The following is a 23044-nucleotide window of genomic DNA, read 5'->3' on the forward strand; positions in this document are numbered from 1 at the left end:
ATCCTTGCACCGGCTGTGCCGTCAGGCTTTTAGACCGCATACTAACCCCCCCTGTTCACCACTCCTTCCTGCTGTCCTCTCTCCCGCTAATACGGAATAAAAACAATATTAACCACTTCAGTCGGCGGAAGTGTTAGAAGGTTGGCAACCGTGTAAGAAACATACCCACTACAAGTGGCATTATCCGCACATTTCAAATGTTAGTTCTAGCACAACTCATCTTGAGAACTTTGGAAACAGCAATGACAAGTTTCCTTTAAACGACTTTATTTTCAACTAATCTAGTCAAGCGTTCACAGCTTCTGCTGCAGCATTGCCTTGCTGCCTCAGTTTGAAATGCAAAAGTTACACAATCTCTTTAAATGCTGCGCTTTGTCTTGAAAGGCGTTCTATAATACAGATCGTTCGACATCTACCGCTGCTGCGCAGTCGAGAGAAGCGCGTGCAACACAGGTTAAGTAAATGCGTAATACAAAATATGTGCTTTTTTTTTTCAATTTTTCTCTACCACAAACAAACGCCACAGGCATATGTACACAGGACGACAGACATCCACACCAAAGCTGTACAAACAAGTTTGAATTTGTGTCGAAGAAAGCACTGGTATTCGTCGGTTCTCAGAACTTCTAAGAATCGTGTTGGTGACACTCAACGTCTCTTGAGTGCGATATAAATTAATAATAAATGCTCTCTGATAAAACGTCTATCAAATGCTGGACAACTGCGTTGCCTCAGCAAAACATAACACAGGTCACGATACAGGGCTCACGGTCTCCGAGGCAGAAATTCTAGCCCAAAAGCTTTTTAAAAGGAGAGAAAAAGAAAAATGTACTCTCACCACAGCCACGGACGCTCAGGTCACGAGGCAGCATCACTCAAAAATACTTTACGCCAAGGTGTTCAATACTTGAGCACAACCAACTTTACGGTACCCTCAATATTGAACCGCTGCCAAAATATGCATTTCAATATCAAGTACCTACCACCAAAACATCGTATACAGCTTTACGACATTTTAACAATGAGCACTACAGATACTGTCAATTTCACACTGAATACTAGCGGTAAAATTATTGATGCCCACAATGCTTCTTGCATTGCCCTACTCCAGATATCTACAAACAATGTACTATGCCACAAAACACCAAAAAAATGAGCACACACTTTTTGTAGAGTGTCCTTTTTAAAAGCGTGGAATAATATACTTCCGTAAAAAAATTTTGGAGCTTCCAAAAGCTTGGCACCAGCCTGCCATAAAAAATATAGTATCAAAAGTCATGTGTGATAAAGCGACTGCCGCACGTAGTCCGCGAGAAAAGGTCTATACAAAGTTTAAAAAGGAGAGGCAAGCCATTTGTACTCAATATGGATCAGTTCCAAGCTTGCAAGGTTCACCTGCGGTTAGGCGAAGCAAGCCTTTTGCTCCGGGAATTTTAAAAATATGGACGATAGCTGTAAAAACGTAGTGCGCTAAAAAACATGGAGGGGGGGCTAAAAAGTATGCTAAAAACTGCTAAAAGTATTGTGTTGGCCCCGTGTAAGGCTCATAGTGCTGGGGATGCCTGTAGTGGGGGTAGAAGTGATGGTGCAGTCCCCCGAGGTCCACCTTTGGAAGGAAAAAAAAAAATTGAGCGGATTGTCAGAAAAAGAACTCGACCACGAAAAATAGAACTTTCAGTGCTGATGTGTTAGGTAAGCATGCAGTGAAGTCGGTGAAGTCTGCGAATTTCAGTCATGCGGCGGCAGAACGAAGTGCATCCGTCCAAAATGGGTGCACAGAGTGGAACGACAGAGTGCAGACAACTTGCATGCAGACACATTTGTGTGTATCATACTATGTAACACTTAACACTACCAGAGGTCTGACGGCTACTAAGTGTACTCCGCTGTACAGGCATACAGATGTACGTGAACATTAAAAGAAACCCCCGCTCGGAGCGTGCAGCAAAACCCTCTCAAAATAAACTCTCGCATTAGAGACTATGATGTTCGCGTTCATCCCAGAGCATCAAACCGAACCGGAACCGAAAATAATCGTTACTTTCTTGCCGGAACCAGAACCAAAAAAGCCGCCGCCATATTGGAGCTGAACCAGAACCGAAACCAACATACCTGCCCCAACAACACCAAATATCCTCTGGATGTACGAATAATGTCCTAACTGATTCGTACGTCCGATGGATGTCCCAGGGATGTCAATCGGACGTACGAATTCGTTAGAACATTATCCGTACATCCAGAGGATATTCGGTGTTGTTGGGGTGTACCCGAACCCAACCGGAAAACAATTTCGGTTTGATGCTCCGGTCCATTCTGGTGTCCGGCAAGCGTCCATTTTGTGAAGGTTTCGCCGCACCCGTCCGAAGCGCAGTTGTGTGGGGACGTACCTCCTGGTATCAGAGGTTGAGCGATCGGGGTCTGAGGGTCATCCAGAGTCGTGCCTGTTGGGTCAGTTCCACTTGGTCCCGCGTCTTCCCGCACAGGACGGCCCCGTACTTGTCCAACTAATTCACACACACACACACACTCGTCCTTAGCTACTGGCCTCGGATTGTCCAAATTCATGCATCAATCACATCATCAAATGAGAATACAAGGCTTATCACCGGGTAGAGCAATAATTGCTACCATAAATTACGGCTATAAGGTACGGTATGTTGCCACGTCGCAGTGTACCATGTGCGCGGTGCAATCTTTTCTCACAGTTACAACGATAATTGCTGCATGCACAAATCGTAAAATTTTTCGTTGCAATTCTCGGTGTTGACCGTGGGACAATGGCTTTGTAAGAAATCAACGCGGAAGAAAAGCTGTGCATCCTGCATTCTGAACTGACATAGTCTGTTAATTATTGACTTAGTCTCCAGCAAACAAACCAATGTTTTGGGGAGCAATAATTCCTTGCATATAGTGCGTATAGAGACAGAAACACCACCTCCCCGTCAGTACTTTTACAGTCTGCTGTTTAGTAATTAAAAGTAACTTAACTTGAACTGAAGGTTACTGAGCATTCACACAAGGCAAAGAAATCAAAACCAGTATCGTGAAAGTCACAGCGAGGCTAACGTTCTGCATACTATGCAATTCTAAACGTAGAGAACCCAGTATTCCCCATGTGATGTCGTAGCTCCTGACCAGTACATTCCCAGCAAGAAATACGGTGACAATGGCATGCAACTTTTTGTTACTGCAGAGCTTTTTAGACAAAGTGACAGGCACGTACGAATAACAAGTATTCTACGATTGAAAAGCAGAATGAAAACTGCATCCTAAATACCAATACTGCCTAAAAAACTTTAAAATCGCAATAAAATCGCGTGTGAGCTTAACTGCAAAAAAATTATGAAAAAATAAGAGTTAAAAATTAAAAATAAAAGTGTAATTAGCAAAAGAAAGTAATGCATACCCAAAACTGTAACCAAAGAGCTTTGAAATCCTGTGGTAACTAAAAGGCTAATCCCGCAAATTAAGATGGCTTGTTTACTGCGTCCCCGACGAACAGTTTCGGTCAAACACTCAATACGTACGCAGCAATAAATAAATAAATAAACAAACTACAAGAGGAACGTGTTCAAGGGTGCAGACTAAGCGAAAGAGAGGAAGAGGAGGAGGAGGGAAGAAAGGGTGAGGCTCGGGATCACCGACCTTGGAGCGAAGTTTGCGGGGTGTAACATCTGCAAGGGTGCGCGGTGCCATGCGGGAAGCGTGTTTCGGCTGCAACAGAGTGGGTGAGTTACCCGGACCCATCAACCAGAGAAGCTCCCACTAGTGCACGTACAGTATTTACCCGCTTCCAACGCACACCCAATCCTCGTGGTCGTGAAAACACAAAAAGCAAAATTCATACACCAGTGCCAGGCAACGTTGATTTCTTCGGCACTAGACCTGGTCCCTCTCGACCAGTTTTTCTTTTCTTTTTTACCACCGTCCTTGCACCACGGCGTATCGTCCTAACGTACCGGTTCTACCGTCTCCACCGAGACACCGGAGAAAAGGGTGCGCATTAGAATCGGGTAAATATGGTATCCTAAGTGCAGAGAAGTGCGGAGAAAACGTGAGAGCACACGGGACGGGATTATGGTGGACAAAGAACACATACATTTCACCTTGCAAACAATGTTAAACGTCTTCCTCTTACAGGTGGAGTCAAAGAGATTCCAAAATGAAAGTCTCATCAAAACGAGGCTACACTATCTCACTAATGAACCACAAAGGAGCCTAAACTATGCAGTTGTGACCAAATAAAAGGGTGGAGGTGCAATCTTAAAAAAAAAAAGTAGCCACAAGTACTGGCTACGCCATCAATTTTAGAATCTTTTTGCTTCCACATATGAAGCAGAAACAGAACTCAGGTGTGAACATTTACAGTTCTGTCTGCCTTTAACTATGACACAATTGTACAAGACGGTGGAAGAACCTCCATAACTTACGACTCGTGAAATAATTTTTTTAATTAAACAACATAAAATGATAATTTATTTTACGAAATATTGTGTTTAATCAAATGTTGTAACTGGACAGATTCCAAGTAAGGAGACAAGCTGCCGATGATCTACCAACATTCTGCGGAACAACTGCAAGAACGGATCTTCGCCGAAGTTATGGAAGTTCGTTCCACGTAGAAGAAGAACATACCCCTTTTTCTAACTGAACGTCCAGAACAAACTTTCCTCGCTACTGTGACTGCGGTACGTGCAACTGTGAAGCATGCACCTATGCAAAAAACCTGCTACACTCTCATACCTTAGGCTTTGAAGGCACGGGTTGAATAAATGCATCGTTCAGCGACTGCGGTTCTTCCTCGGGAAGAGTCTCGCGAATGATCGATGGCGGAGAGAACAGCACAGACGAATCTCCGAGCAGGGACTTACTCTGGACAAGCAAAAGAAATGAGACATTAGAAAGAAAAGATACTAGAAACATTGTCCGTCAACACGTCGAATTTTGAACGTACCGGAGTTTCTGGCAGAATGATAGAATCCGGTTCCAAAGCAGTAAACCCAGTGGCAGTGAGACCCGGGACCGGGATCTCGCCCGGCGTGGACCATGTTTGATGCAGGGCCTTTCGAACCCGTTTCGAGGGCGAGACATTCTGTACGAAGGGAGGATATTAAATGTACAGCGCGTAAATGGGAGGGCGTTCGGCGAAGGCGTATGTTGAGATAAGCTCACCTCTTTGTTGTTCCGCCGTTTCAACGCGTGCTCAGCGTCCAAGACGTTGGAGATGTGCTCTGTGTTCGTGAGAAGGTCCTGCAGGTCCTCCATGGTTATGATGGGTGTAAGTGGCTGCGTGAAGGAGAACATGGAAGACATTATATTCGCTGCAACGTACATCAAACACAATCCCACTGGGCAACAAAACACAGGACCGTGCAAAGAGTCACTTTAGGACCAAAGCGAACAGTTACGTAACCAAACTGAATGTAAAAATAACAGCAAACATACGTGATACACGTTTATGCGATCTTCGCATGGAAAACCACTCACTTCATCGTACTCACTTCATCGTATACCTTTCTAAAGCCAGGCTGACATCCTCTCGAAGAAAGTGTGCAACTACAAGATGACTAATTACATAAAATTCATTAACTCTTTAATTAGGCGATATCGGGCAAAACTGGGATAGCAGAATGAGAGACTATCCTAGTTGAAAGCCACTCAACGTTTAAAAAATCCTGAAACATGCACCTGCGTTTAGATTCCCGACTATTCCGAATAGACTATCCCCGAATTTTGATGTGCAAATGAGTCGAAACTGAAAAAGCCAGCCTAAGAAGTGCATCACCTTCGCCGACGGAGGCTTATCTGGGCGGGAAAGCGGTTCATCTGGCCCCGCAAGTCGGGACCTACTCCAATGATCTCCGTCGCCCCAAATCATGTGGCCCCCTGACGTGAGATGAGGGCTGTACCCCCTGCGTTCCAGGTCGCCGGGGTTTCGGTTTCGCCTCATTTGCATATCAAAATTTGGGGGTGGATATCTTCACGCACATGCACGTTTGACGACTTTTTAAACGTGGAATGGGGATAGTCTCTAATTCTGCTATCCCACTTTTGCCAGAAAGCCCCTTGTGAAAGAGTTCATTAATGAATTTTAGGTAATTAGTCATCTTGTAGTTGAACACTTTCTTCAAGAGGACGTCAGCCCGGCCAGAGACCTCAACCGCAAAAAACGACATCTATGCTGCTCTCATGGCTCTTTCATAAAAATTCTGTAACTGATTAAAAAAAACAAATGTATACTATTATTGTTATATACAGAGGAAGGATGCAGGAATTACTAAAACAAAGTCAGGGTGAAGGCATGTACGCAACAGAATATAATCTTGTGAAAGTCTTAAAAAAAGATAAAAGGCTCACCGACTACTACCCACTAAACAACAACTTTATTTAATGGTGGTGAATGGGGAGTTTCATCGCCAGGGGGCGACACTCTACCCCATTGCTGGTGGTGATGCGGGGGAATGAAATAATGAGCCCCTTCACAATAAGGATCCAGGTCCTATGGTATCCAGAAAGGTGAAGATCTCGAGCTTTGACGGCAGAGCATTGGTGGGCTGGATGTGACCAGGATTGAGGATGTGCCAAAGAGGATTGTGCCAATTGATTGAAACGTCGGTAAGCTACCCACCAGATACCCATTACATGACTGTAAGCAGCATCACCAGTAAAAACTGTATATTCACAAAGCCAAGCACACACTGAACTGACACACGCAAGCGTAGCTGCAACGTACCATCCTCCTAACTGGCCCGCTGCGCTTCTCCAGTTCTGCCATGGCGTCCTTGAAAGGTGTGGGTGTCCGCGGGGTGTACTCTGAACTGTTTCTTCTGGACTTGGGGGTCTGCAGGGCGCTGCACAACATAGATTCAACCGCATGTTACGTTACGTCTTCCTCGTTGACACACTAAGAACAGTGGCCTGCAATTCAAGGGACAGCGCGGACCCATGTCAAAGCTAGACAAACACCATCATGTTTTCTTACGATGCTCCTAACCACCGAGCAAAGTATTTCAACTGAATGCGTAGCCGCTTATTTGTGATTGAACTTTACATCAAGCGCTTTTGCTCCCAGTTTCCCTTTTGCCAAGCAATCGAGCCACTGATTAGAGACAAAACTTGATTAAGTTTTGATTACAATCCCCCAACCACCTCTATCTCTGTTGTGACATCTGCCAAAGTGCGGTAGCTCAAGCTTATGTCACTGTGAAATCAAAACTAGATGTGAAGATGACATTCGTTGTTATTCTTTATCTCAAAAACTATGACACTCTGCTAGACGAAACATTTCGTTTGGCATCGACACGTAACTTAGTAACATACTACCCTAATATCAAAATCGGTCAACAGGTCCAGGCTGCCCCTTTAATTTGGGCACTCAAAACCCTAAAAATGGGGCAACAAGGGCAGTGACAAATCAGCTATACTTTTCAGAGGGTGTTTCTTGCAGGTGGAACTCTTGAAGCCCGTTGTGAGGATGCTGGTGATTCCTGCTGCGCACAGGAGTGGAGGTAAGGTTCCCAGAGTTCATTTCGACACCAGGATTGTTGAGGAACTGTGACAAAAAAGAAACAGCTTTAGAGCTAATCCTCAGACACGAAGCCATACTTGTGCCGCAATACAGTACAAAACAAATACAGTACAAAATAGTTAGATTATATAACACATTACATATATATATATATTGTCTTTATAACACATAGTTCTATAGATTTTAGAAACATGCTCCGACTGAACCTCTGACAAATGGGAGGTTAGAAGTTGGCGTCTGCAATGTATGTGAGCAGACGACGACAATAGACACTCATTATTTCAGACAAAAGAGGTCAGTGCGGTTAGCTTGCTCTTTCTTATGCACCATAAGTAGAGCCAAAAGTTTTCGGGAAATTTTTTTTTCTAAATTCGGTAAAAATCAGGTAAATAAATATGTGCACTAAATTCATGCGAATTCGGGTCAAAAAACTTCCAGTATGCTAAATTCGAGGAGAAATCTGACTCAGTTACTCAAACTAAGTGTAGTGGTTTGGTACAAACGGTGATGAAACTGCATTTGCTGCCAAATAAGTAAGCTTGTGCATTCCTACAGAGATCCCAGTGAGGGCAATTTGCCGGGCAAAAATCGGGTTTCACCCTAGAGCGGCAACCTTCAATTCGGGATGCAAATTCGGGGAAGGATCGGGTAAAACCCTAAAGCTTCAGGCTCTAAAAATAGTTATCTATTATATAACACGTTACATATATATATGTCTTTATAACACATAGTTCTATAGATTTTAGAAACATGCTCCGACTGAACCTCCACCAAATGGGAGGTTAGAAGTTTGCGTCTGCAACGTATGTGAGCAGACGACGACAATAGACACTCATTATATCAGACAAAAGAGATCAGTCCGGTTATCTTGCTCTTTCTTATGCACCATAAGGTATATATACAGAGTTCTTCCGAATACCCCAGTTCCTTTACTCATGAACCAAGTGCCTCATAGTACCTGCGAGGGGGAGAACGGGAGAGACTTCTTGGGCGTCCCACTGTTGCCGGGGGACACCTCGCTCCGCCGACAGTCGTGAGAAGACATCAGGAGCTCCATTTCATTGGCTGCCAATAGCTGCACTGGGTACGGCCCCGCGGCGACGGAGTGGACCTCGACGTAGCTGTCACCGGAGTGGTGGATTGAGGGCACCGGGCGATCCAGTCCGGCTGCGCTCGCGCCACCTCCCCTTTCTTGATGGAGCTGCGGTGCAGATCGACGTGGTAAGACGTCTGCTCGAAAACTACAGATCTTTCTGCTTCGGGAGAGAACTTACAGAAGGAAACCCGATGGGATCCATTTCTAGCACTTCGTCCCTGCTCGGACAGTCGTCGAACGTGGTGCTGTCTGCCTCCAGGTGAGAATAGTCCGAATCTTGGGACTGCACAGAGCGCTGTTTGCGCCAGTGATTGAAACGTCAGTCATACAAAACGGGTCACAGTAAATTTCGAGGAGAGGCCACTGTATAAAATATGGTGCACCGTAATATTACACCTAGGCACGAAGTTTTCGGGAAATATTTTTTTCCCAACTCGGGAGGGGGGGTAAAAATCGGGAAAATAAACGTGCGCGCTGAATTCATGCGAATTCGGGTGGGAAAACTCCTACTATGCTGAATTCGTGGAGAAATCGGCATTCAGCAGTGCCCATATTGGTGGACGAACTGGCACTTTGCCAGGTTAGTTTTCACAAGTGCGACACAAGTATATGTGTGTCGCACTTAGTTGTGTAACCTGAAGAAGTGCAGTCTCTGGCACGAAAGTTCTTGTTCAAATAAATCTTAGTTGCTCCTAACAGTTTGTGATGTTACGTGTGTGATTCCCTCTTCGCGGGCTCCTTGACTGTTTTTTTTTTTTTTTCGACGTAAGTGAGGAAAGTACAAATCGGGGTAAAAACTGGTTTCATCTTAAAACACAGGGCCCTAAAATATATGACGACAGTACCTCAACATAGGAAAGTGGAAACTTACGAGCCTACGCCTTCTCCCTCGACGCAGTATCGGCGGAGTCACTAGCCGAGAGTTGTTCTGCGAGGTTGATGTGACTTCGACTATACCTTCGCGCTGCGTCGTTCCTTCCGAAGGAGTTTCCTCTTCGTTCCCTGTACGGACACAGTTAATTGCACCAACGAGCAATTCAATGACATTACGATTGAAATGTTGTCAAAATAAATTGTACCTGCAGTTTCTTTCTTCCGAATGGATGTGAACTTGATAGGAGTGACGCTGGGTGTGACCGTAGTGCCGCAGACCAGATCCAGCGCAGTCAGCATGCCGAAAGATCCCCTGCTGTCAGTAGATCCCACAGATCCCTGAGGAGCTGTCTGCAGTTCTTCCACATTAATGTCCCTGAAATGGATTAAATGACCGTTGTCACTTCCATTCAGCTGTCGAAAGATTACTGCAACCACCATCAGCATCTGCTATGTTGTGCGGTTGTTTCACATACACATACTTCTGCGCTGATCACACACCCTCTAACGCTAGAACGAGTGCAAAACATGAACCTTAGTACACTGTGTACACTGCCACATAAACCGTACTCGTGTAGTACTTCTGACTTGTCAGTCAGTGTCTGCCCTGTCACACTTGGGGGGGTCATCAACTTACTTTAGCGGCGACAAGAGGTCGTTGATGTCGACATATTCGGGTGTTGACTCCGAAGGCTGCGATTTTTCTACTTCCGCGGGAGCTTCCGGAGCTAGGATGGGTTCGAAGTCTGTCTGCCAATAAGATGGCTGCGTCGGGACGTCTGCTTCCACTTCTTGTTTACACAGCGACGTTGCCACATTTTGTATGAATGTTGTGTATTCCGGCGTAAACTCCACCTGAAGATCTATGGAGCAATACAAATTCCTTACTGCACACATTTATGTACCTCCAATGTTTCAGTAAGCCAGCAATATCCAAGGCCCAGCCCAAGAACATGGAGGAAGATGTGAGCACTAAGTATTGAATGAATGTTACACACATGAATATTTGGGACATAGCATTGATATCCGCATCTCCCCCAAATGCTGAAATGTAGTATTGACACTGCAGTCATCATAAAAAAAGATACAGGTATCATATGTAGTCTCTTCCAATACCATAGAAATTGTGCATGAAACGCTTCTAGTACAGTAAAACCCGCGGATAGCGATATCGCGTATCACGATATCCCTCGTAAAACGATGGTTCATGGTTTCACCGTCAAAATATAAATTGTTTCTATGGGGAAACGACCCGCGTATAGCGATGGAGACCGCACTTCCGAGTACTCATATTACGATGTTGTACACTGTCCCGTGCGCGTAACCTCGCGGCGAAAATCGCCGCGAGAAGATACAGCAGAATCTCGATGATGCGAATCTTACGGGGTAGCGGAAAAAATTCTTATCACCCGAAATTCAGATCAAAGGAATTAAACCAAAAATAAAAATTGAGGCAAGAAAATAGACAGCGACAGTTGATTTTCCAATACTGTCAGTGAAAGAGGTAGGTGGTAACGCTTTTGTGCCTCCGTATTTGGCCAATGCTGCTCAAATTCGCGAGATGTTTCGAAAGGCCCAGCACGTGCTTTCCACCCGCGGGTCGCGCGACAGTGTTCTAAAGCGAGCTTCTCCTAAAGCACGCAGGCGTTAGGTGAAGCAGACTTGCGGAGTGGTGACGTGTAGTGTTGCCAGAAGTTGTCCTGCTATGCTCCCTGGCTCCCTCCACGAGTTCTGATCACTGTTTTCCCAAGCCAGTGCGATGTCACACCGCCTTCGCGTTTTTTAAGCATCTGTTTCTTTTTCTTTTGCTACATGCAGGGTGCCTCGCGACCTTTCGGGACGCGCTGTTTAGGTCAGCCCTCGTTTAACGATGTACCCTGTATAACGGTGGAATTCGCGATTACAGTCAATATCGTTATATGCGGGTTTCACTGTATTCACATCCGCCATACGTTGCATTGTTGAGACATTTCTGTCCTGCATAAACACAACAGAGATTAAAAAGCTCCGCATATTTTTATACGTATTGACAGAGTTCATCGCCCACGGATTTCCAAATATATGGAACCTGAGCTCTAGTGCACATGTCCCAGATGTTATCTAGGACCCTTTGTTACTGTCAAAGATTATATGTGCGTCAGATTGATTTTTTTTAAAACGTTTTCTGGCACAACAACTGCATTGAAAGAGTTTGCGCATTTATGCTACAGCACTTTAACTGAATCAGCTGGATACGCACCTTTGGACGGCTGGCTCGCTTCAACTTTCACTGGGAAGACCTGATGTCTCACAACTGGTGCGGGCTGCTAACCAAGAAACACACCAACATGTTTTATAAGGCCCTCAAAAAAACCTTTTTTCTGTAAGAATCTGTTTCAGTAAAATGACACACACCCTCGGCGCTGATGTACTAGACGCGGTGCTCGCTGATATCTGACTGCTTTCCCTGGCCACTAGCTTTCTCCGTGGGGGTGGATCTGCCCTGTAACCTTCCTCGGACTCCACTCGTTTCTTCAACGTAGAATTCCAATGATTTTTGATGGCGTTGTCAGTCCTGCAATATCAGGATCCGAGGCATGCAATGAGGTGATGTCCCATGTGTGACCACACCGTGCACAGCTGGGTCAGTATTGAAATGCGGCGAATGCCTACCGTCCTGGAAGAAGCTTCGCAATCTTTGCCCACTGGTTTCCCCAAAGTTTGTGATACTCAAATATGATTGTCTCTTCTTCTTCAGTCCAGGCACTTTTCTTGATGGCTGGGTTCAAGTGGTTGTGCCAGCTGTAAAGTACCATAGCGATTGACTGATCCCTCCAAATCATATCATAAAAATTTACACTATTTTGTTGTGTTATTTAAAAAGCGTTTGTAACATTCGATAGACTTTTCATGAAAAATATGTGAGAGCAGCATATATGCTTTTTTTGCAGGTACTACTAGACTACAGTCAAACTCCTTTATAGCGAACACCTTTTTAACGAAAATACCACTACAGCAAATTTTTTTTTGCGGTCCCGCTGGAGCCTATAGGTCCAATAATGGACATCCTTTTGAACGAAAATACCTTTACTGCGAATTTTTTTTGCTGTCCCCTGAGCTTCGTTGTAAAGGAGTTTGACTGTACTAAGTACCTAAAATCCATTGATTTTGGGAAAATGTCATACAGAAGAATCAGAGCAAGTCATTAGTTAAAGCCACCTTTTTTTTTTATTATCTTGAAAGAGCTTGAGATATTCATCACCAAATAGTATTGTTATGGAGATGACCCGGAAATGACACCAGGCGTGTCAGAAAGGACAACGTCCATTCAACGTAGGAGGTCTGCATGCGCTGAAGCCGATTGGGGACAAGCGTCGATCTGCTGGTCAGATAAACCACTTTGGGACCCAGATAAGACATCGACGGTGAAGGCAGTGTCCTTCCTACACTTTTCATTGTGCTTACTTCCGGTTTCAGTTCATTTGTGTAGCAAAATTTTGTGATGGACATGTCAACGTACGTGCTCATATCAGGGCTTTAGAAAGTAGTGCGGCTTTAAATAATGACTGTTCCAACTCTACCCCACATTTATTTGAAAACCTATAAAGTTCATCATTGCATACTCGGTCTAGTAGTTAATAGTAGACCAGTAGTTAACTCTTTGACAGTGTGTTCACTCAGCCGTATAGCCCACCCGCAAAAACAGCGTCTATGCTGCCCTCACGGTTTTAAAAACACTATCGAACAGAAAATACCCCATATATTAATGACTGTCATTTATTCAAACACCTATTCTTCACAAAGATCACATTCAAACACTGCATACCGTTCCCTGCACTGTTTCCCAATACGGCCCTTCAGGTGCTTGGCGATTAGGGTCCACTTCTTGGGACCATACTTCTGAACAAGTTCCACAACTTTTTCATCTTCCTATGGGAAAACAATACCAATGTTGCATGTAAGTTATTATCCCACGTACGGATCATTACGTACGGTAATTGTAGTCGTCAAGTCGCACGCAAAGAGCTAGAAAAATGCACTTCAAGTTCAAGGTTATAAAGATACCACACAGGAAGTTGAGACAAAGGATGCGGGGAAAATACTACAGTGCTGTCAAACAGGTGAGAAGATAAAATACGTAAAGAGCTGCTTCAATCTGAAACCAGTTTTCATGCTGCTGGCCTTGAAGGGTTAAACGCGCACCGCCGACTGTTAGCGCGAGTAGCGCAAAGAGAGAAGGAAGTTTTCAAGATCGCAGCTTTCCCTTCTTCAGAAGATAGGCAATGCACGTTCCGTTATCAAACACGTGACGCTATGGACTTGACATACGTAAAAGACGAATGGCCACTTTTACGTTGAAATTAATATTTTGAGGATCCCCGTAACGCTTACTGTGGATTCACTTAAGCCGCATTTCCAGGTATACAGTATTGACGGAAATTCGTATTCTGTAATATTCTGAATACTACAGCGGAAGATGCGAAAAACGCCGTAGATATTTCGTAGCAGACGACAGGAAAAGACACCGTCGTCTGCTAAGTGCGCGGTTTCGCTACTCCCGACATTCCGGCACCACGCGGATGCTCAACACGACACGCGACGGAACTTCTGCACCGGGAGCGGTTTTCGCTTTTCTTCCACTAGAATATTCCGTGCGTACCCACTCGTCACTCGTGTGTACACATTACACGATTACCTGAAATAGCAGACGACATGACCACGTGACGTGTCGACGAACACCCAAGTTCGCCAGCATGTAACCATGACTACGTACCATGTACCATGTAACCACTTCCTGTCTCGTTTATATGCTGCACTTTCTAACAAACAATGCAGCGCTTTTAATTGTTTCGCGACGTCACCCTTGACTTTCAATCCCATTTTCTTTACAATGTTCGGCCGAGTGAAGTGACGTCTCGAAGCTGACCGTCCTCACTTCCGGTGCCAACATCCTCCATTCATTGAAGACTCGTCTGCTTGACCATTGTTTTCGCAGACGACATCCGGTTCCACAAAGGTGTGATCAGTGAACCGCGGACTGAGGGGCAATTCCTGTGTCCGGTGCAGAGAACAAGCCAAAGAGCTCTACTCTCGCGTTGACACCTACTAGAGCCACAAAGTACACGAAACTACTAAATGGGGTCTAAGGTAAAAGTCAGTGCATTTACCTTGTGGCGTCCGGGAAAGAGTTTCTTTTCCCCCTCTCCCCTTTTTTCGACGTATACTTCCCCCTGTGCGTCTCAATCACACGATTTTGTCTAACTGCATCTTTTCACGTTGCATATTTTCTGCTTTAGTGTTTGTAAAACGAGACCATCGTATATACGGATCAAGGTTCATTACGTCCAAAAGCACGTAAAATTTCCAAAATTAACAAATATTTGTGTGCGCTCGAACAGAAACACTACCGTGATATGGCAGAACTGACCGATGATGCACTTCGAAGGCCTTTTGTAATTTTTTTTGTATCCGTTTATTGCGAAATCCGAAAAAGAAAAAATAGTACGCGAACTGAATTCGAGAGATGCAAACCAGAAGACTAAAAGCAAAAAGCCGCTATCCCACGGTGCGAGAGTTGTATATCCTCTCTCCCACTCCACTGCAGGTGAAGAAATGCCACCACTTGCAGAACACCTGACAGACCCAATCAGGCGTAACGAACAGTAAACCAGAACAGAACTAAAACCCTCCTGACACTATACGACTTACGGACTTATTGTTTCGACACACTTCACGTACGTTTCGAAGGTAGATTCTACCCGCATACACAGGTCGCGCCACGCACTGTCAAGTCTACCTCATGACGTCACGGGCCATGCGGAAGATTTACACATCCCTGAACAATGCAGCCCATGCGAATCAGCGTCACGTGATCTAATTACACAAACAGCCATTCAACCTGCTGAGAGAGCTCATTAAAAATCGCGCCTTTCCCACACTGGCCAGCAGGCATGCAGCGCTACGCCACCTAGCGACAGAGGATGAAAAAACCCGCCATAATAATAATAAGAGGAAGTCAACCGTGAAGTCACTTCCGCAAGAAAGAGCACGCGCACACACACGCCAACTTCAGTACAGTAATTTGACTTCATGCGTCATGCGCACATGTTAAGATTTCACTTCATCTGCGAACCACTCAGCGATATACTAGAGCTATATTTAGCAGACGACGCGCAGCGAACACATTTCATCAAAATGGAACGGCCTTTGACTACACTGTATATGCCGTGCCATCGAACTGTGATCGCAAAGATGTGACAACAAGTGACATGTCCGAGAACAACTATCACTGCAATCACAACGCTCATTCTGGATTGACAGCAACAGCGCCATTAATCGCAGACAAGTTAGCAGACGACGTGAACCCTGGAGCCAAGCGAAGCAGACGAAAAATATGCGTGCCTTTCTCTTTCATCCCTCTTTTATGCGAAGAATTTTGTTTCGCAGTACCTCTAGGTGGTCCAAATGCTTTGACGTCCCGCGGTTCGAACCCTACTTTAGTTGACGTACAAGGATTCACGCTGCTCCATTATTTAGTAGGTCCCTGGGTCGCCTGCTAGAAAACGCTAGACTAAAGAACGACAGGAAGTGTACTCGTAAGTGGCTTCGTAATAGAATGTGGGAACTGTCGTCCTTTCATAGCTACAAGGTCACGGACGGAAGAGAACTCGGCGGGAATCGCTGGCAAGGGTCCACGTCATCGTTTTGCACTGAACCGTAGAGGAGGAATTTTGTAGTCTGTCCGTGTGTGAGATACGTAGCGTGTGACAAGGGTGTGATCCAGTTGAACGTGTATTATGGGACAAAAACCTTGTAGCACGGATACAAGAAATTTCCCATCGTCGTGTGTCATCATGAGATGTTAGCCATAAAATGAGAGAAAGAGAGAGAAAGAAAAAAAACGTGGTTAGCGCGGAAGACAGCGACATATGTAGCGGTTGCGAACACATCAACCAGTCGAAACTATCAGTAAACGGCGTGGCCCATCGCCATCGCGATACGCCGTTACAAGGACGACTCTCAACTGGCTTGTCTTGGCTATCACGAGCAGACGTCGTGAGTGCTCTATCATACAATTTCGTGACAGCTTCGCAGAGCGTCAGTTGTCGGGTCCCACGACAGCAACAATACAACGATTTCACACAGCTGCGCCGAGTCTACTGACCTCCTTAGACCAAGACCCCTTGACGAGATCAGGATTGACGACCTTCTGCCACCGCTGCTGACACTGGACGTCGGTGCGGTCAGGAAAGCAGAGCGCTATCGTTGCCCAGTCGGCAGTGCCGTGCACTTGGACGGTCCTCTTGAGTCGTTCATCCTCTTCTTTGGCCCATCGTCCCTTATTGACGGGCTTCCTGCCAGACCGCGACGAAGAAGGTAGACCGTGAAGCGGCAGGCTGGCCGTCTCATCCCCACTGCCGGACCCGTAGCTACTACGGCTGTCGTCGTCTGAGCTTGACTCCACCCTGGAATAACAACGGGTGTTGGGAAAAGGATAAAATGAGCTTATTTTTCGGGTATTCATAGCTTGTGTGTCTACCAGAATGCGCTTTTTAAAGCAGACGACACTATGAAAGGCAAAAAGGATTGATTTTCCAAAACGGGGCTCTTGCTTTGTGTGTATTTTTGTTGTATTACTGCACGACAAAACCAACACTAGGTTCTGAACTTTGCAGTCTCTTTGTAAGACTCGTACGACGCAGAGAAAAATAGCACGTGATAAAAGCATGCAAGAGCAGACGAGTGGGAGCAGAAGGGCTGCGTTCTGTGCAGTTCCTCTATAGTTATCTATATATGGCTTATCTTAATATCTTATCAATGTCTATAAAGGCGCATATATACCTTTGTCAGATTACCAAAAACTATTCCATCTACTACCATCCCCGTACCACAACGGTGCTAAACTCTCTCTCTCTCTCCCCCCTTCAAGAACCCTTCCCCACCACCACACTCTTCAGAAACAGAGTTCAAGACACCACCCACGCATTCATCGCGGCTCAGATGGCGCCCCCACGCGGTATCTCGTATCTCTATCGCTCGAGTAGGCCTAACTTTAGGCCAAACACCGTCGACAGCCAGGAGCATGTCCAGCAGACTCGCCAGAGCGTGTGCTGAATGCCCTCGGCCGGGGTCTGTATCCCTTCTGGCGATCAAACATCTGCTACGTCCCCGCTCAGCAGCTGGTTGCCACCCCTCCTCCCCTGCAACCCCTCTCTCTTCGCACAGAAAATAATGCCTCCCCTCTGAAACCCCCCTGGACAGGCATCAGCACTCCCCCCTCCACTGCTGCTAAGAAATAATAATAAATAATAAAAAAAAGTCACCCTAAGGATTCATTTCGGGAGCTTTGAGCTCGAGGGGTTTACATGGACACACACAGATGGGAAATTTCTGCTGTGAACGGGGGATATTCCGCATTATTTTTATTGTTGCGTTTACGTGAACTTCAACTATATATAGTTGCGTAGTCTGTTATGTATACAACTTTCTGCATACATATATAATAACTGCCTTACGCGAAATTTCGTGTAAATATACTTAGTTCCTTCGTAGGTAATTCTCACATATCACAGAGACCCGCTGCAAGCAACAATACTCAGAACAAAAGTCACACTCAACAACGTGAAACCTCAGAAATGATACGAAGTATCGCTTTGACGACACACAACGTGTCAGTTCTTGAACGTCACATGACCGACGACTTGAAAGTAACACATTTTGAACTCAGTTAGGCGCTTTTCTCCAAATAATCACTTTATCGCGCGCAAAAAATATAAAAAGTTTCTTGACCCTCAACGATGGCTGGTTCATTAAGAAGTCCGTCAGTATTATCTGAATCCTGTCTACCCATCGTAGCGCACACTATATAAAAAAAATAAAAAATAAGAGAAACTCTGCAGGCCTCTTGTTACACTTGACATTCGAATCGATCATTAGGAACAACCAACGAAAAGGTGCAAACGATTTCTCAAAGCGCCGCAACCAAAGCGAATTGCATAACATATATCGCGTTGCTGGGGGCAACCGTGATACAACAAACCCTGCACGCACTACGATTTTGGATTATCGGAGGTACGCCTCATTAAACAGTACCGCGCCAGATGGTGCCCTCCCGCTGTGTACATTAGCATGGCCCTCTTTCTTCCAGATATCCATCACGTGGGATAAAACCTATTAGTCCGCATTTCACGGCTGTTCGTTTGTTCATCAGATTACGTGGGGCGGTTCGTGTGAATCTCGCCTTCGTAGGCACATACAAAGTTGTGCGAAAACTGCCGAACCTTCCTCGCTAGGAAGCAGAACCTAAACCAGATGGTAAAAAAAAAAAAAAAGGATGGGCTTGCAGGGAGGAGAAACAGCGATTTGTTTGTTTGTTAGGTTAGGTTACGAGTTAGGTACACAGGCAATATTCCTGTACTTGCTCGTTTCGAACACATCAACAGATCAACGAAACAGCAGCGAATACAGTCTTTCACCTGCCCCTTTTGTGTGGAAAGAAAACTATTTGGCGATAGAATGTTCTTGCTGAAATGTCTTACAAATCACGCGATATGCTCAACATAAGGCGACGACAACATATTGACGAGGTTGATTGGTGGGTGTCCTCTCTTTCGTCGTGATAAGATAACAGCTGACTGTGAACTTGCCGATGCGCACGCATGCCACTGGCAACATTGGAAGCGAATCGATAAACGTGTAAACGCGTCAGTCATTATCACGCCATGAGAAAGTGCATTCGTAGAGGTAGTGCCTCCTAACTTTTATCTTATCACCAGAGGGAAGTATAAGGATGCAGTGGACGTCCAAAAAACGAACAGTGAAGTCTTCCTTATTTCACGAGCTTTCGTGTAGGCCACTGCATTTATACGTATTATATATGAAGAAATGTAGTCTCCTACATGAAAGCTTGTGTGAAACCCATCAATCACCATCGTCAAAATAATGTCCTCGACTTATATTCAGCATATCACGTGATTTGGTAGACACCTTTCCGGTAAGAGTGACTTTCAGCAAGAATATTAAATCGCCAGATAGTTTTCTTTCCATACAAAGGAGCAGGTGAAAGACTGTCGTTGTGCTTAGCACTCGTGCATCTGCTACGCCGCTCCCGTAGCAGACGAGTTGTGGTCGCAGACGACATTTGCCGTGGCACGTGGCAGACGACAGGTGGAACGCGACCGAAAGACTAATTGCGTCCATCATAGGCTTCACGCAGAGTTGCGCATCGCTTAAAATGGGCAGATCACGAAGAAATGCAGGGCTACGGTGAAAACTTTGACGCTGCGAATGTTTAGCATGACGAAATGCTGTACAACCTTGCAGAATTGCATCATTCCAGGGAACAGGAAAAAAATTTATAGCAACATAAAGGGGACAAAATGCGACAGTATCAGGACTAGACGTGTTCAAAAAGTATCAGAAGGTTTGAATGGTTGGAAACTTTCGCATCTCGGAGAGCATCGCGCACTCTACAGCTCACCATTATCCAGCTACTAAAGCAGACGACCGTATCGCGCCAATCAGAAGCTGCATTGATGAAGCCGCACGCGCGCCGCACGTGCCAGGAAGTTGTCACAATGTGGGCAGAAATGTATAGCACCACTAAATCGAACCAGCTATAGTACGGCCCATACAAGCCCCCCCCCCCCCCCAAAAAAAAAGAAGAGGAGGAAGACTATTCTCCTCCTTCTATGAGTATCCAAAATCAAAAGGTAGGGGGAGGGGGCTTTCGTTTTGCATCTTTCGCCTTATTTCCAGGTGGGACGCTGACGGCCTCCCTTTCACCTCTCGTGAGCATGTATACGAAAAGGGCAAATCGCATTGTAACAATTCCCTCCTCACCCTGCGACGAATTCAAGAAGTAATGGGCGGAAATGACAGCACGCGACGCTAGTCTGTCCTCCACCACCACCCCCTCGTTGTTTAGTCTTTTTTTTATCCATTTGAGAGAAGCAGACGAAGCAGATCGCCAAAAGCAGACGACATAGCACGCGTCCGTCGTCTGCCAAAACTCAGATAGCAATATACCAGAAACAAAGACTCAGTGCCTGGTTACACATCAGTGAAATAAAAATTGGAAACGAAATTTAGGCGGATTGGTAACTAATCATGACGAAGGGAACTGTAAACTGCGCACAGAAAGTGCGCGTTCAACGACATCTTCACAGTTCGCCTCGTTGTTTTTCACTGTCGCAGCAACGATATCTTGCTCAAAGTCGGCAAGCAGAAGAAACATCGCTAGTCGTGTTTCAAACGCAGACAAAACGTACCTAACAGGCGACGTTCAAAAAGGTGAGACAGAGCACGATTGTGAAATCCCCAGCCTCGGACCCCTAGTTCAAATTTTCCGATCCCAAATATGTTGCATCACATAACCGGAGGTCTGTACCCCCTCTAGACATTTCACAATACTATTCCCCTCCACGTCGCCGTACCCGTGCTTAGGCATGGGTTGTTACCCCTTTCTCGCTGCTCGTGAGGCAACGGGGCATAGTGTTGCGCTTCCCTGCAGACAAAAGAACAGGCTGATCGCAAACACAAAAGAAAATAAAGCACACATGCAAATCAGGAGACTGCAAGTGCCCATTCAACTGAACCACTTTTTCAGGATTGACTAGAGAGAAAAAAAAAAGACAAGGACCTGCTCCGTGAACACACCCTGAGAGAAAGAAAAAAAAAGAAAAGAAAAGAAAAAGCAGCAGTACGGGAGAACGGGAAGTTGCACAATTCCTCTATCTGAGGTCGATCCTAGGTGACCTCAGGATACCCTCCCTTGATATTCTTTCATTGGTTTTTTTTTCCTCAACTTTTTTTTTTTTATTATCTTGTGTATCTCACGACAATGGCTAAGAAAAGTGTGGCAGCATATCTACGAGGAGAAAGAAAAAAATACGCTGCCATTAAAAGTCGCCTCCACCTGTTCACAGCCCCTAAACGATGACCACAAAGGAAAACGTGCTCAAGCAGAAAATGGCGAATTCTTATCTATTGTCCTTCTACGCATCCCTGCCTCATCACATTTTCCGAACCGTGTGACACCACGATACAAAGGAGGGTGTGTCACATCCGACGGCAGGTCGTCATCTTTAGCTACCTTCTGCAACACCAGCGCTTCACAGTTGTGACATACCAGACGTACAAAAACAGACGACAAACTGCGCGTGTTTGTGCATCAAGACAAAACCTGCAACCCGTTGAAGCTCACCTGGAGGAATCAAATAACATCCTCCGGTTGTCAAGAGGTGGTCTGAGGAGGCGTCCGAAAAATGTTCACGTCATCTCGTCATAACAGGCACAGGGATCCCCACAAGTCGTCCCCACGAAGAAAAGCAGACGACAGTCAGACACACCACGCTGTTTCACGACACCGCTCGACACTGCATAGTTTCACGGTGGATATCATACCTCACGATATTGGAAGTTTTCAAAGACGCGCTGTATCTGCACAACCAGCATTTACCTTGTGTTTACTATCGCTAATAAAATAGACCGCCACAGCTCGCGAGACCCCAAGCCAAGACAATGAGCTTGGGCCACGCGCGCATACGCGTATTTCATACCTCATCGTCACATGACCAGACACAAGAAAAATACGCTTGGACGGTTTGCTGTTACGGACGAGGAACTGCGGTGGGAACAAACAAACACAACAGCGTACATCAGCAGAATCTCGTGCATGATAACGATTTGGAGACCAATGCAGAGAGATTTGCCGCATCCTCAAGCAGGGACTGTCCTTGCGCTTCCATCCTTTATCAGCTGCGTATTATTCAGCTGCAACGGGGCATTTGAAGGCGTTGCCATAATCGTGGTCATGCTCGAGTTGGATAACTCAGTTACGAGGATCCGATAATTTCACGAAGGTTGTCACGCTGTTTAATAAAGCACCGCGTGGCGCACAAACATGCGGTTGGACCATATCTGAAGGCGTCGATAACAGTATCAAAATGTAAATCGACATCTCGCGATTACGACAGACGTGGAACGCCCGGGTGTTATGGATCGTGGGAAACACTGCGAGTTCCCCGTATGTGTCAAATAATTAGGATCATATCCAATGACATGGGTTCACGCATCACAGGGCTGCGCCAGCTGTGCAATGGTACCGAAGAAAGGGAGTCAATCGTAAAGTTTACATGACTATTTACACTTGCAATTTCTTGTAAACTATGCACGTATTCGTACAAAGCACACTGAGTGGCTGACGAGACTCTTTGGAAAACAGTACAACAGCTACGTAAACCATTATGCCTTTCACATTGACGTCCGGGGGCAGTCCCACTATAAAACATCGCAATATCGGACACTTACCGGGAATGAAGCTCTTCTTTGACCATATTATTCGATCGCTAAGTGTCCATTGCTCGTTAACTTTCTTAGAAACTCGCAACACGTCTCAAATGTCGCGTACTCGCGCTGCTACGCACCACCACAAACTTTTTCTCGCGCCATGCTGAAAAATGTAATGGCGGCGTTGCAGTCTCGAATTTGCGCGCTCTGCTTCCAGGTAAGTTTCAACGCGTTCTATGATTGGTCCATTGATGCAATCTGAACTCTCTTTTCATTGG

General features: G+C 45.5%; 1 protein-coding gene across 5 annotated transcripts; it reads right to left on the bottom strand.

Moving 5' to 3' along the window:
- Positions 1–250: 250 nt before the first annotated feature.
- Positions 251–23005, bottom strand: LOC135390752 (myb-related protein A-like). Of its 5 annotated transcripts, none has more exons than XM_064620616.1 (19): positions 22788–23004; positions 16642–16942; positions 13303–13406; positions 12150–12278; positions 11892–12051; positions 11737–11800; positions 10135–10360; positions 9704–9873; positions 9496–9626; positions 8803–8919; positions 8487–8729; positions 7425–7552; positions 6734–6851; positions 5173–5286; positions 4955–5092; positions 4744–4872; positions 3646–3714; positions 2388–2504; positions 1467–1606 (listed from the first exon to the last, which is right to left on the bottom strand). In XM_064620616.1, exons 1-18 carry the CDS (start codon positions 22811–22813, stop codon positions 2397–2399), a joined length of 2475 nt encoding a protein of 824 aa, XP_064476686.1. In that variant the 5' UTR covers positions 22814–23004; the 3' UTR covers positions 1467–1606; positions 2388–2396. The 5 variants fall into 5 exon arrangements, with proteins under 5 accessions (XP_064476689.1, XP_064476686.1, XP_064476685.1 ...); XM_064620615.1 differs by having other exon boundaries at positions 11737–11803; XM_064620617.1 differs by lacking the exon at positions 22788–23004 and adding an exon at positions 21682–22027 and having other exon boundaries at positions 11737–11803.
- Positions 23006–23044: the final 39 nt, after the last annotated feature.

The sequence above is a fragment of the Ornithodoros turicata genome, chromosome 4 (assembly GCF_037126465.1).
Source record: "Ornithodoros turicata isolate Travis chromosome 4, ASM3712646v1, whole genome shotgun sequence".
In the NCBI taxonomy this organism is placed as follows: domain Eukaryota; kingdom Metazoa; phylum Arthropoda; class Arachnida; order Ixodida; family Argasidae; genus Ornithodoros; species Ornithodoros turicata.

Excerpts from the sequence above, each read along its gene's own strand:
- LOC135390752 (XM_064620615.1), bottom strand. The coding sequence starts at position 22,813 with ATGGTCAAAGAAGAGCTTCATTCCCG. Across the intron at positions 9,874-10,134 it reads GACCTCTTGTCGCCGCTAAA|GGACATTAATGTGGAAGAAC; the intron begins GTAAGTTGATGA and ends AATCCATTTCAG. Across the intron at positions 3,715-4,743 it reads CCGTGCCTTCAAAGCCTAAG|CCGAAACACGCTTCCCGCAT; the intron begins GTATGAGAGTGT and ends ACTCTGTTGCAG.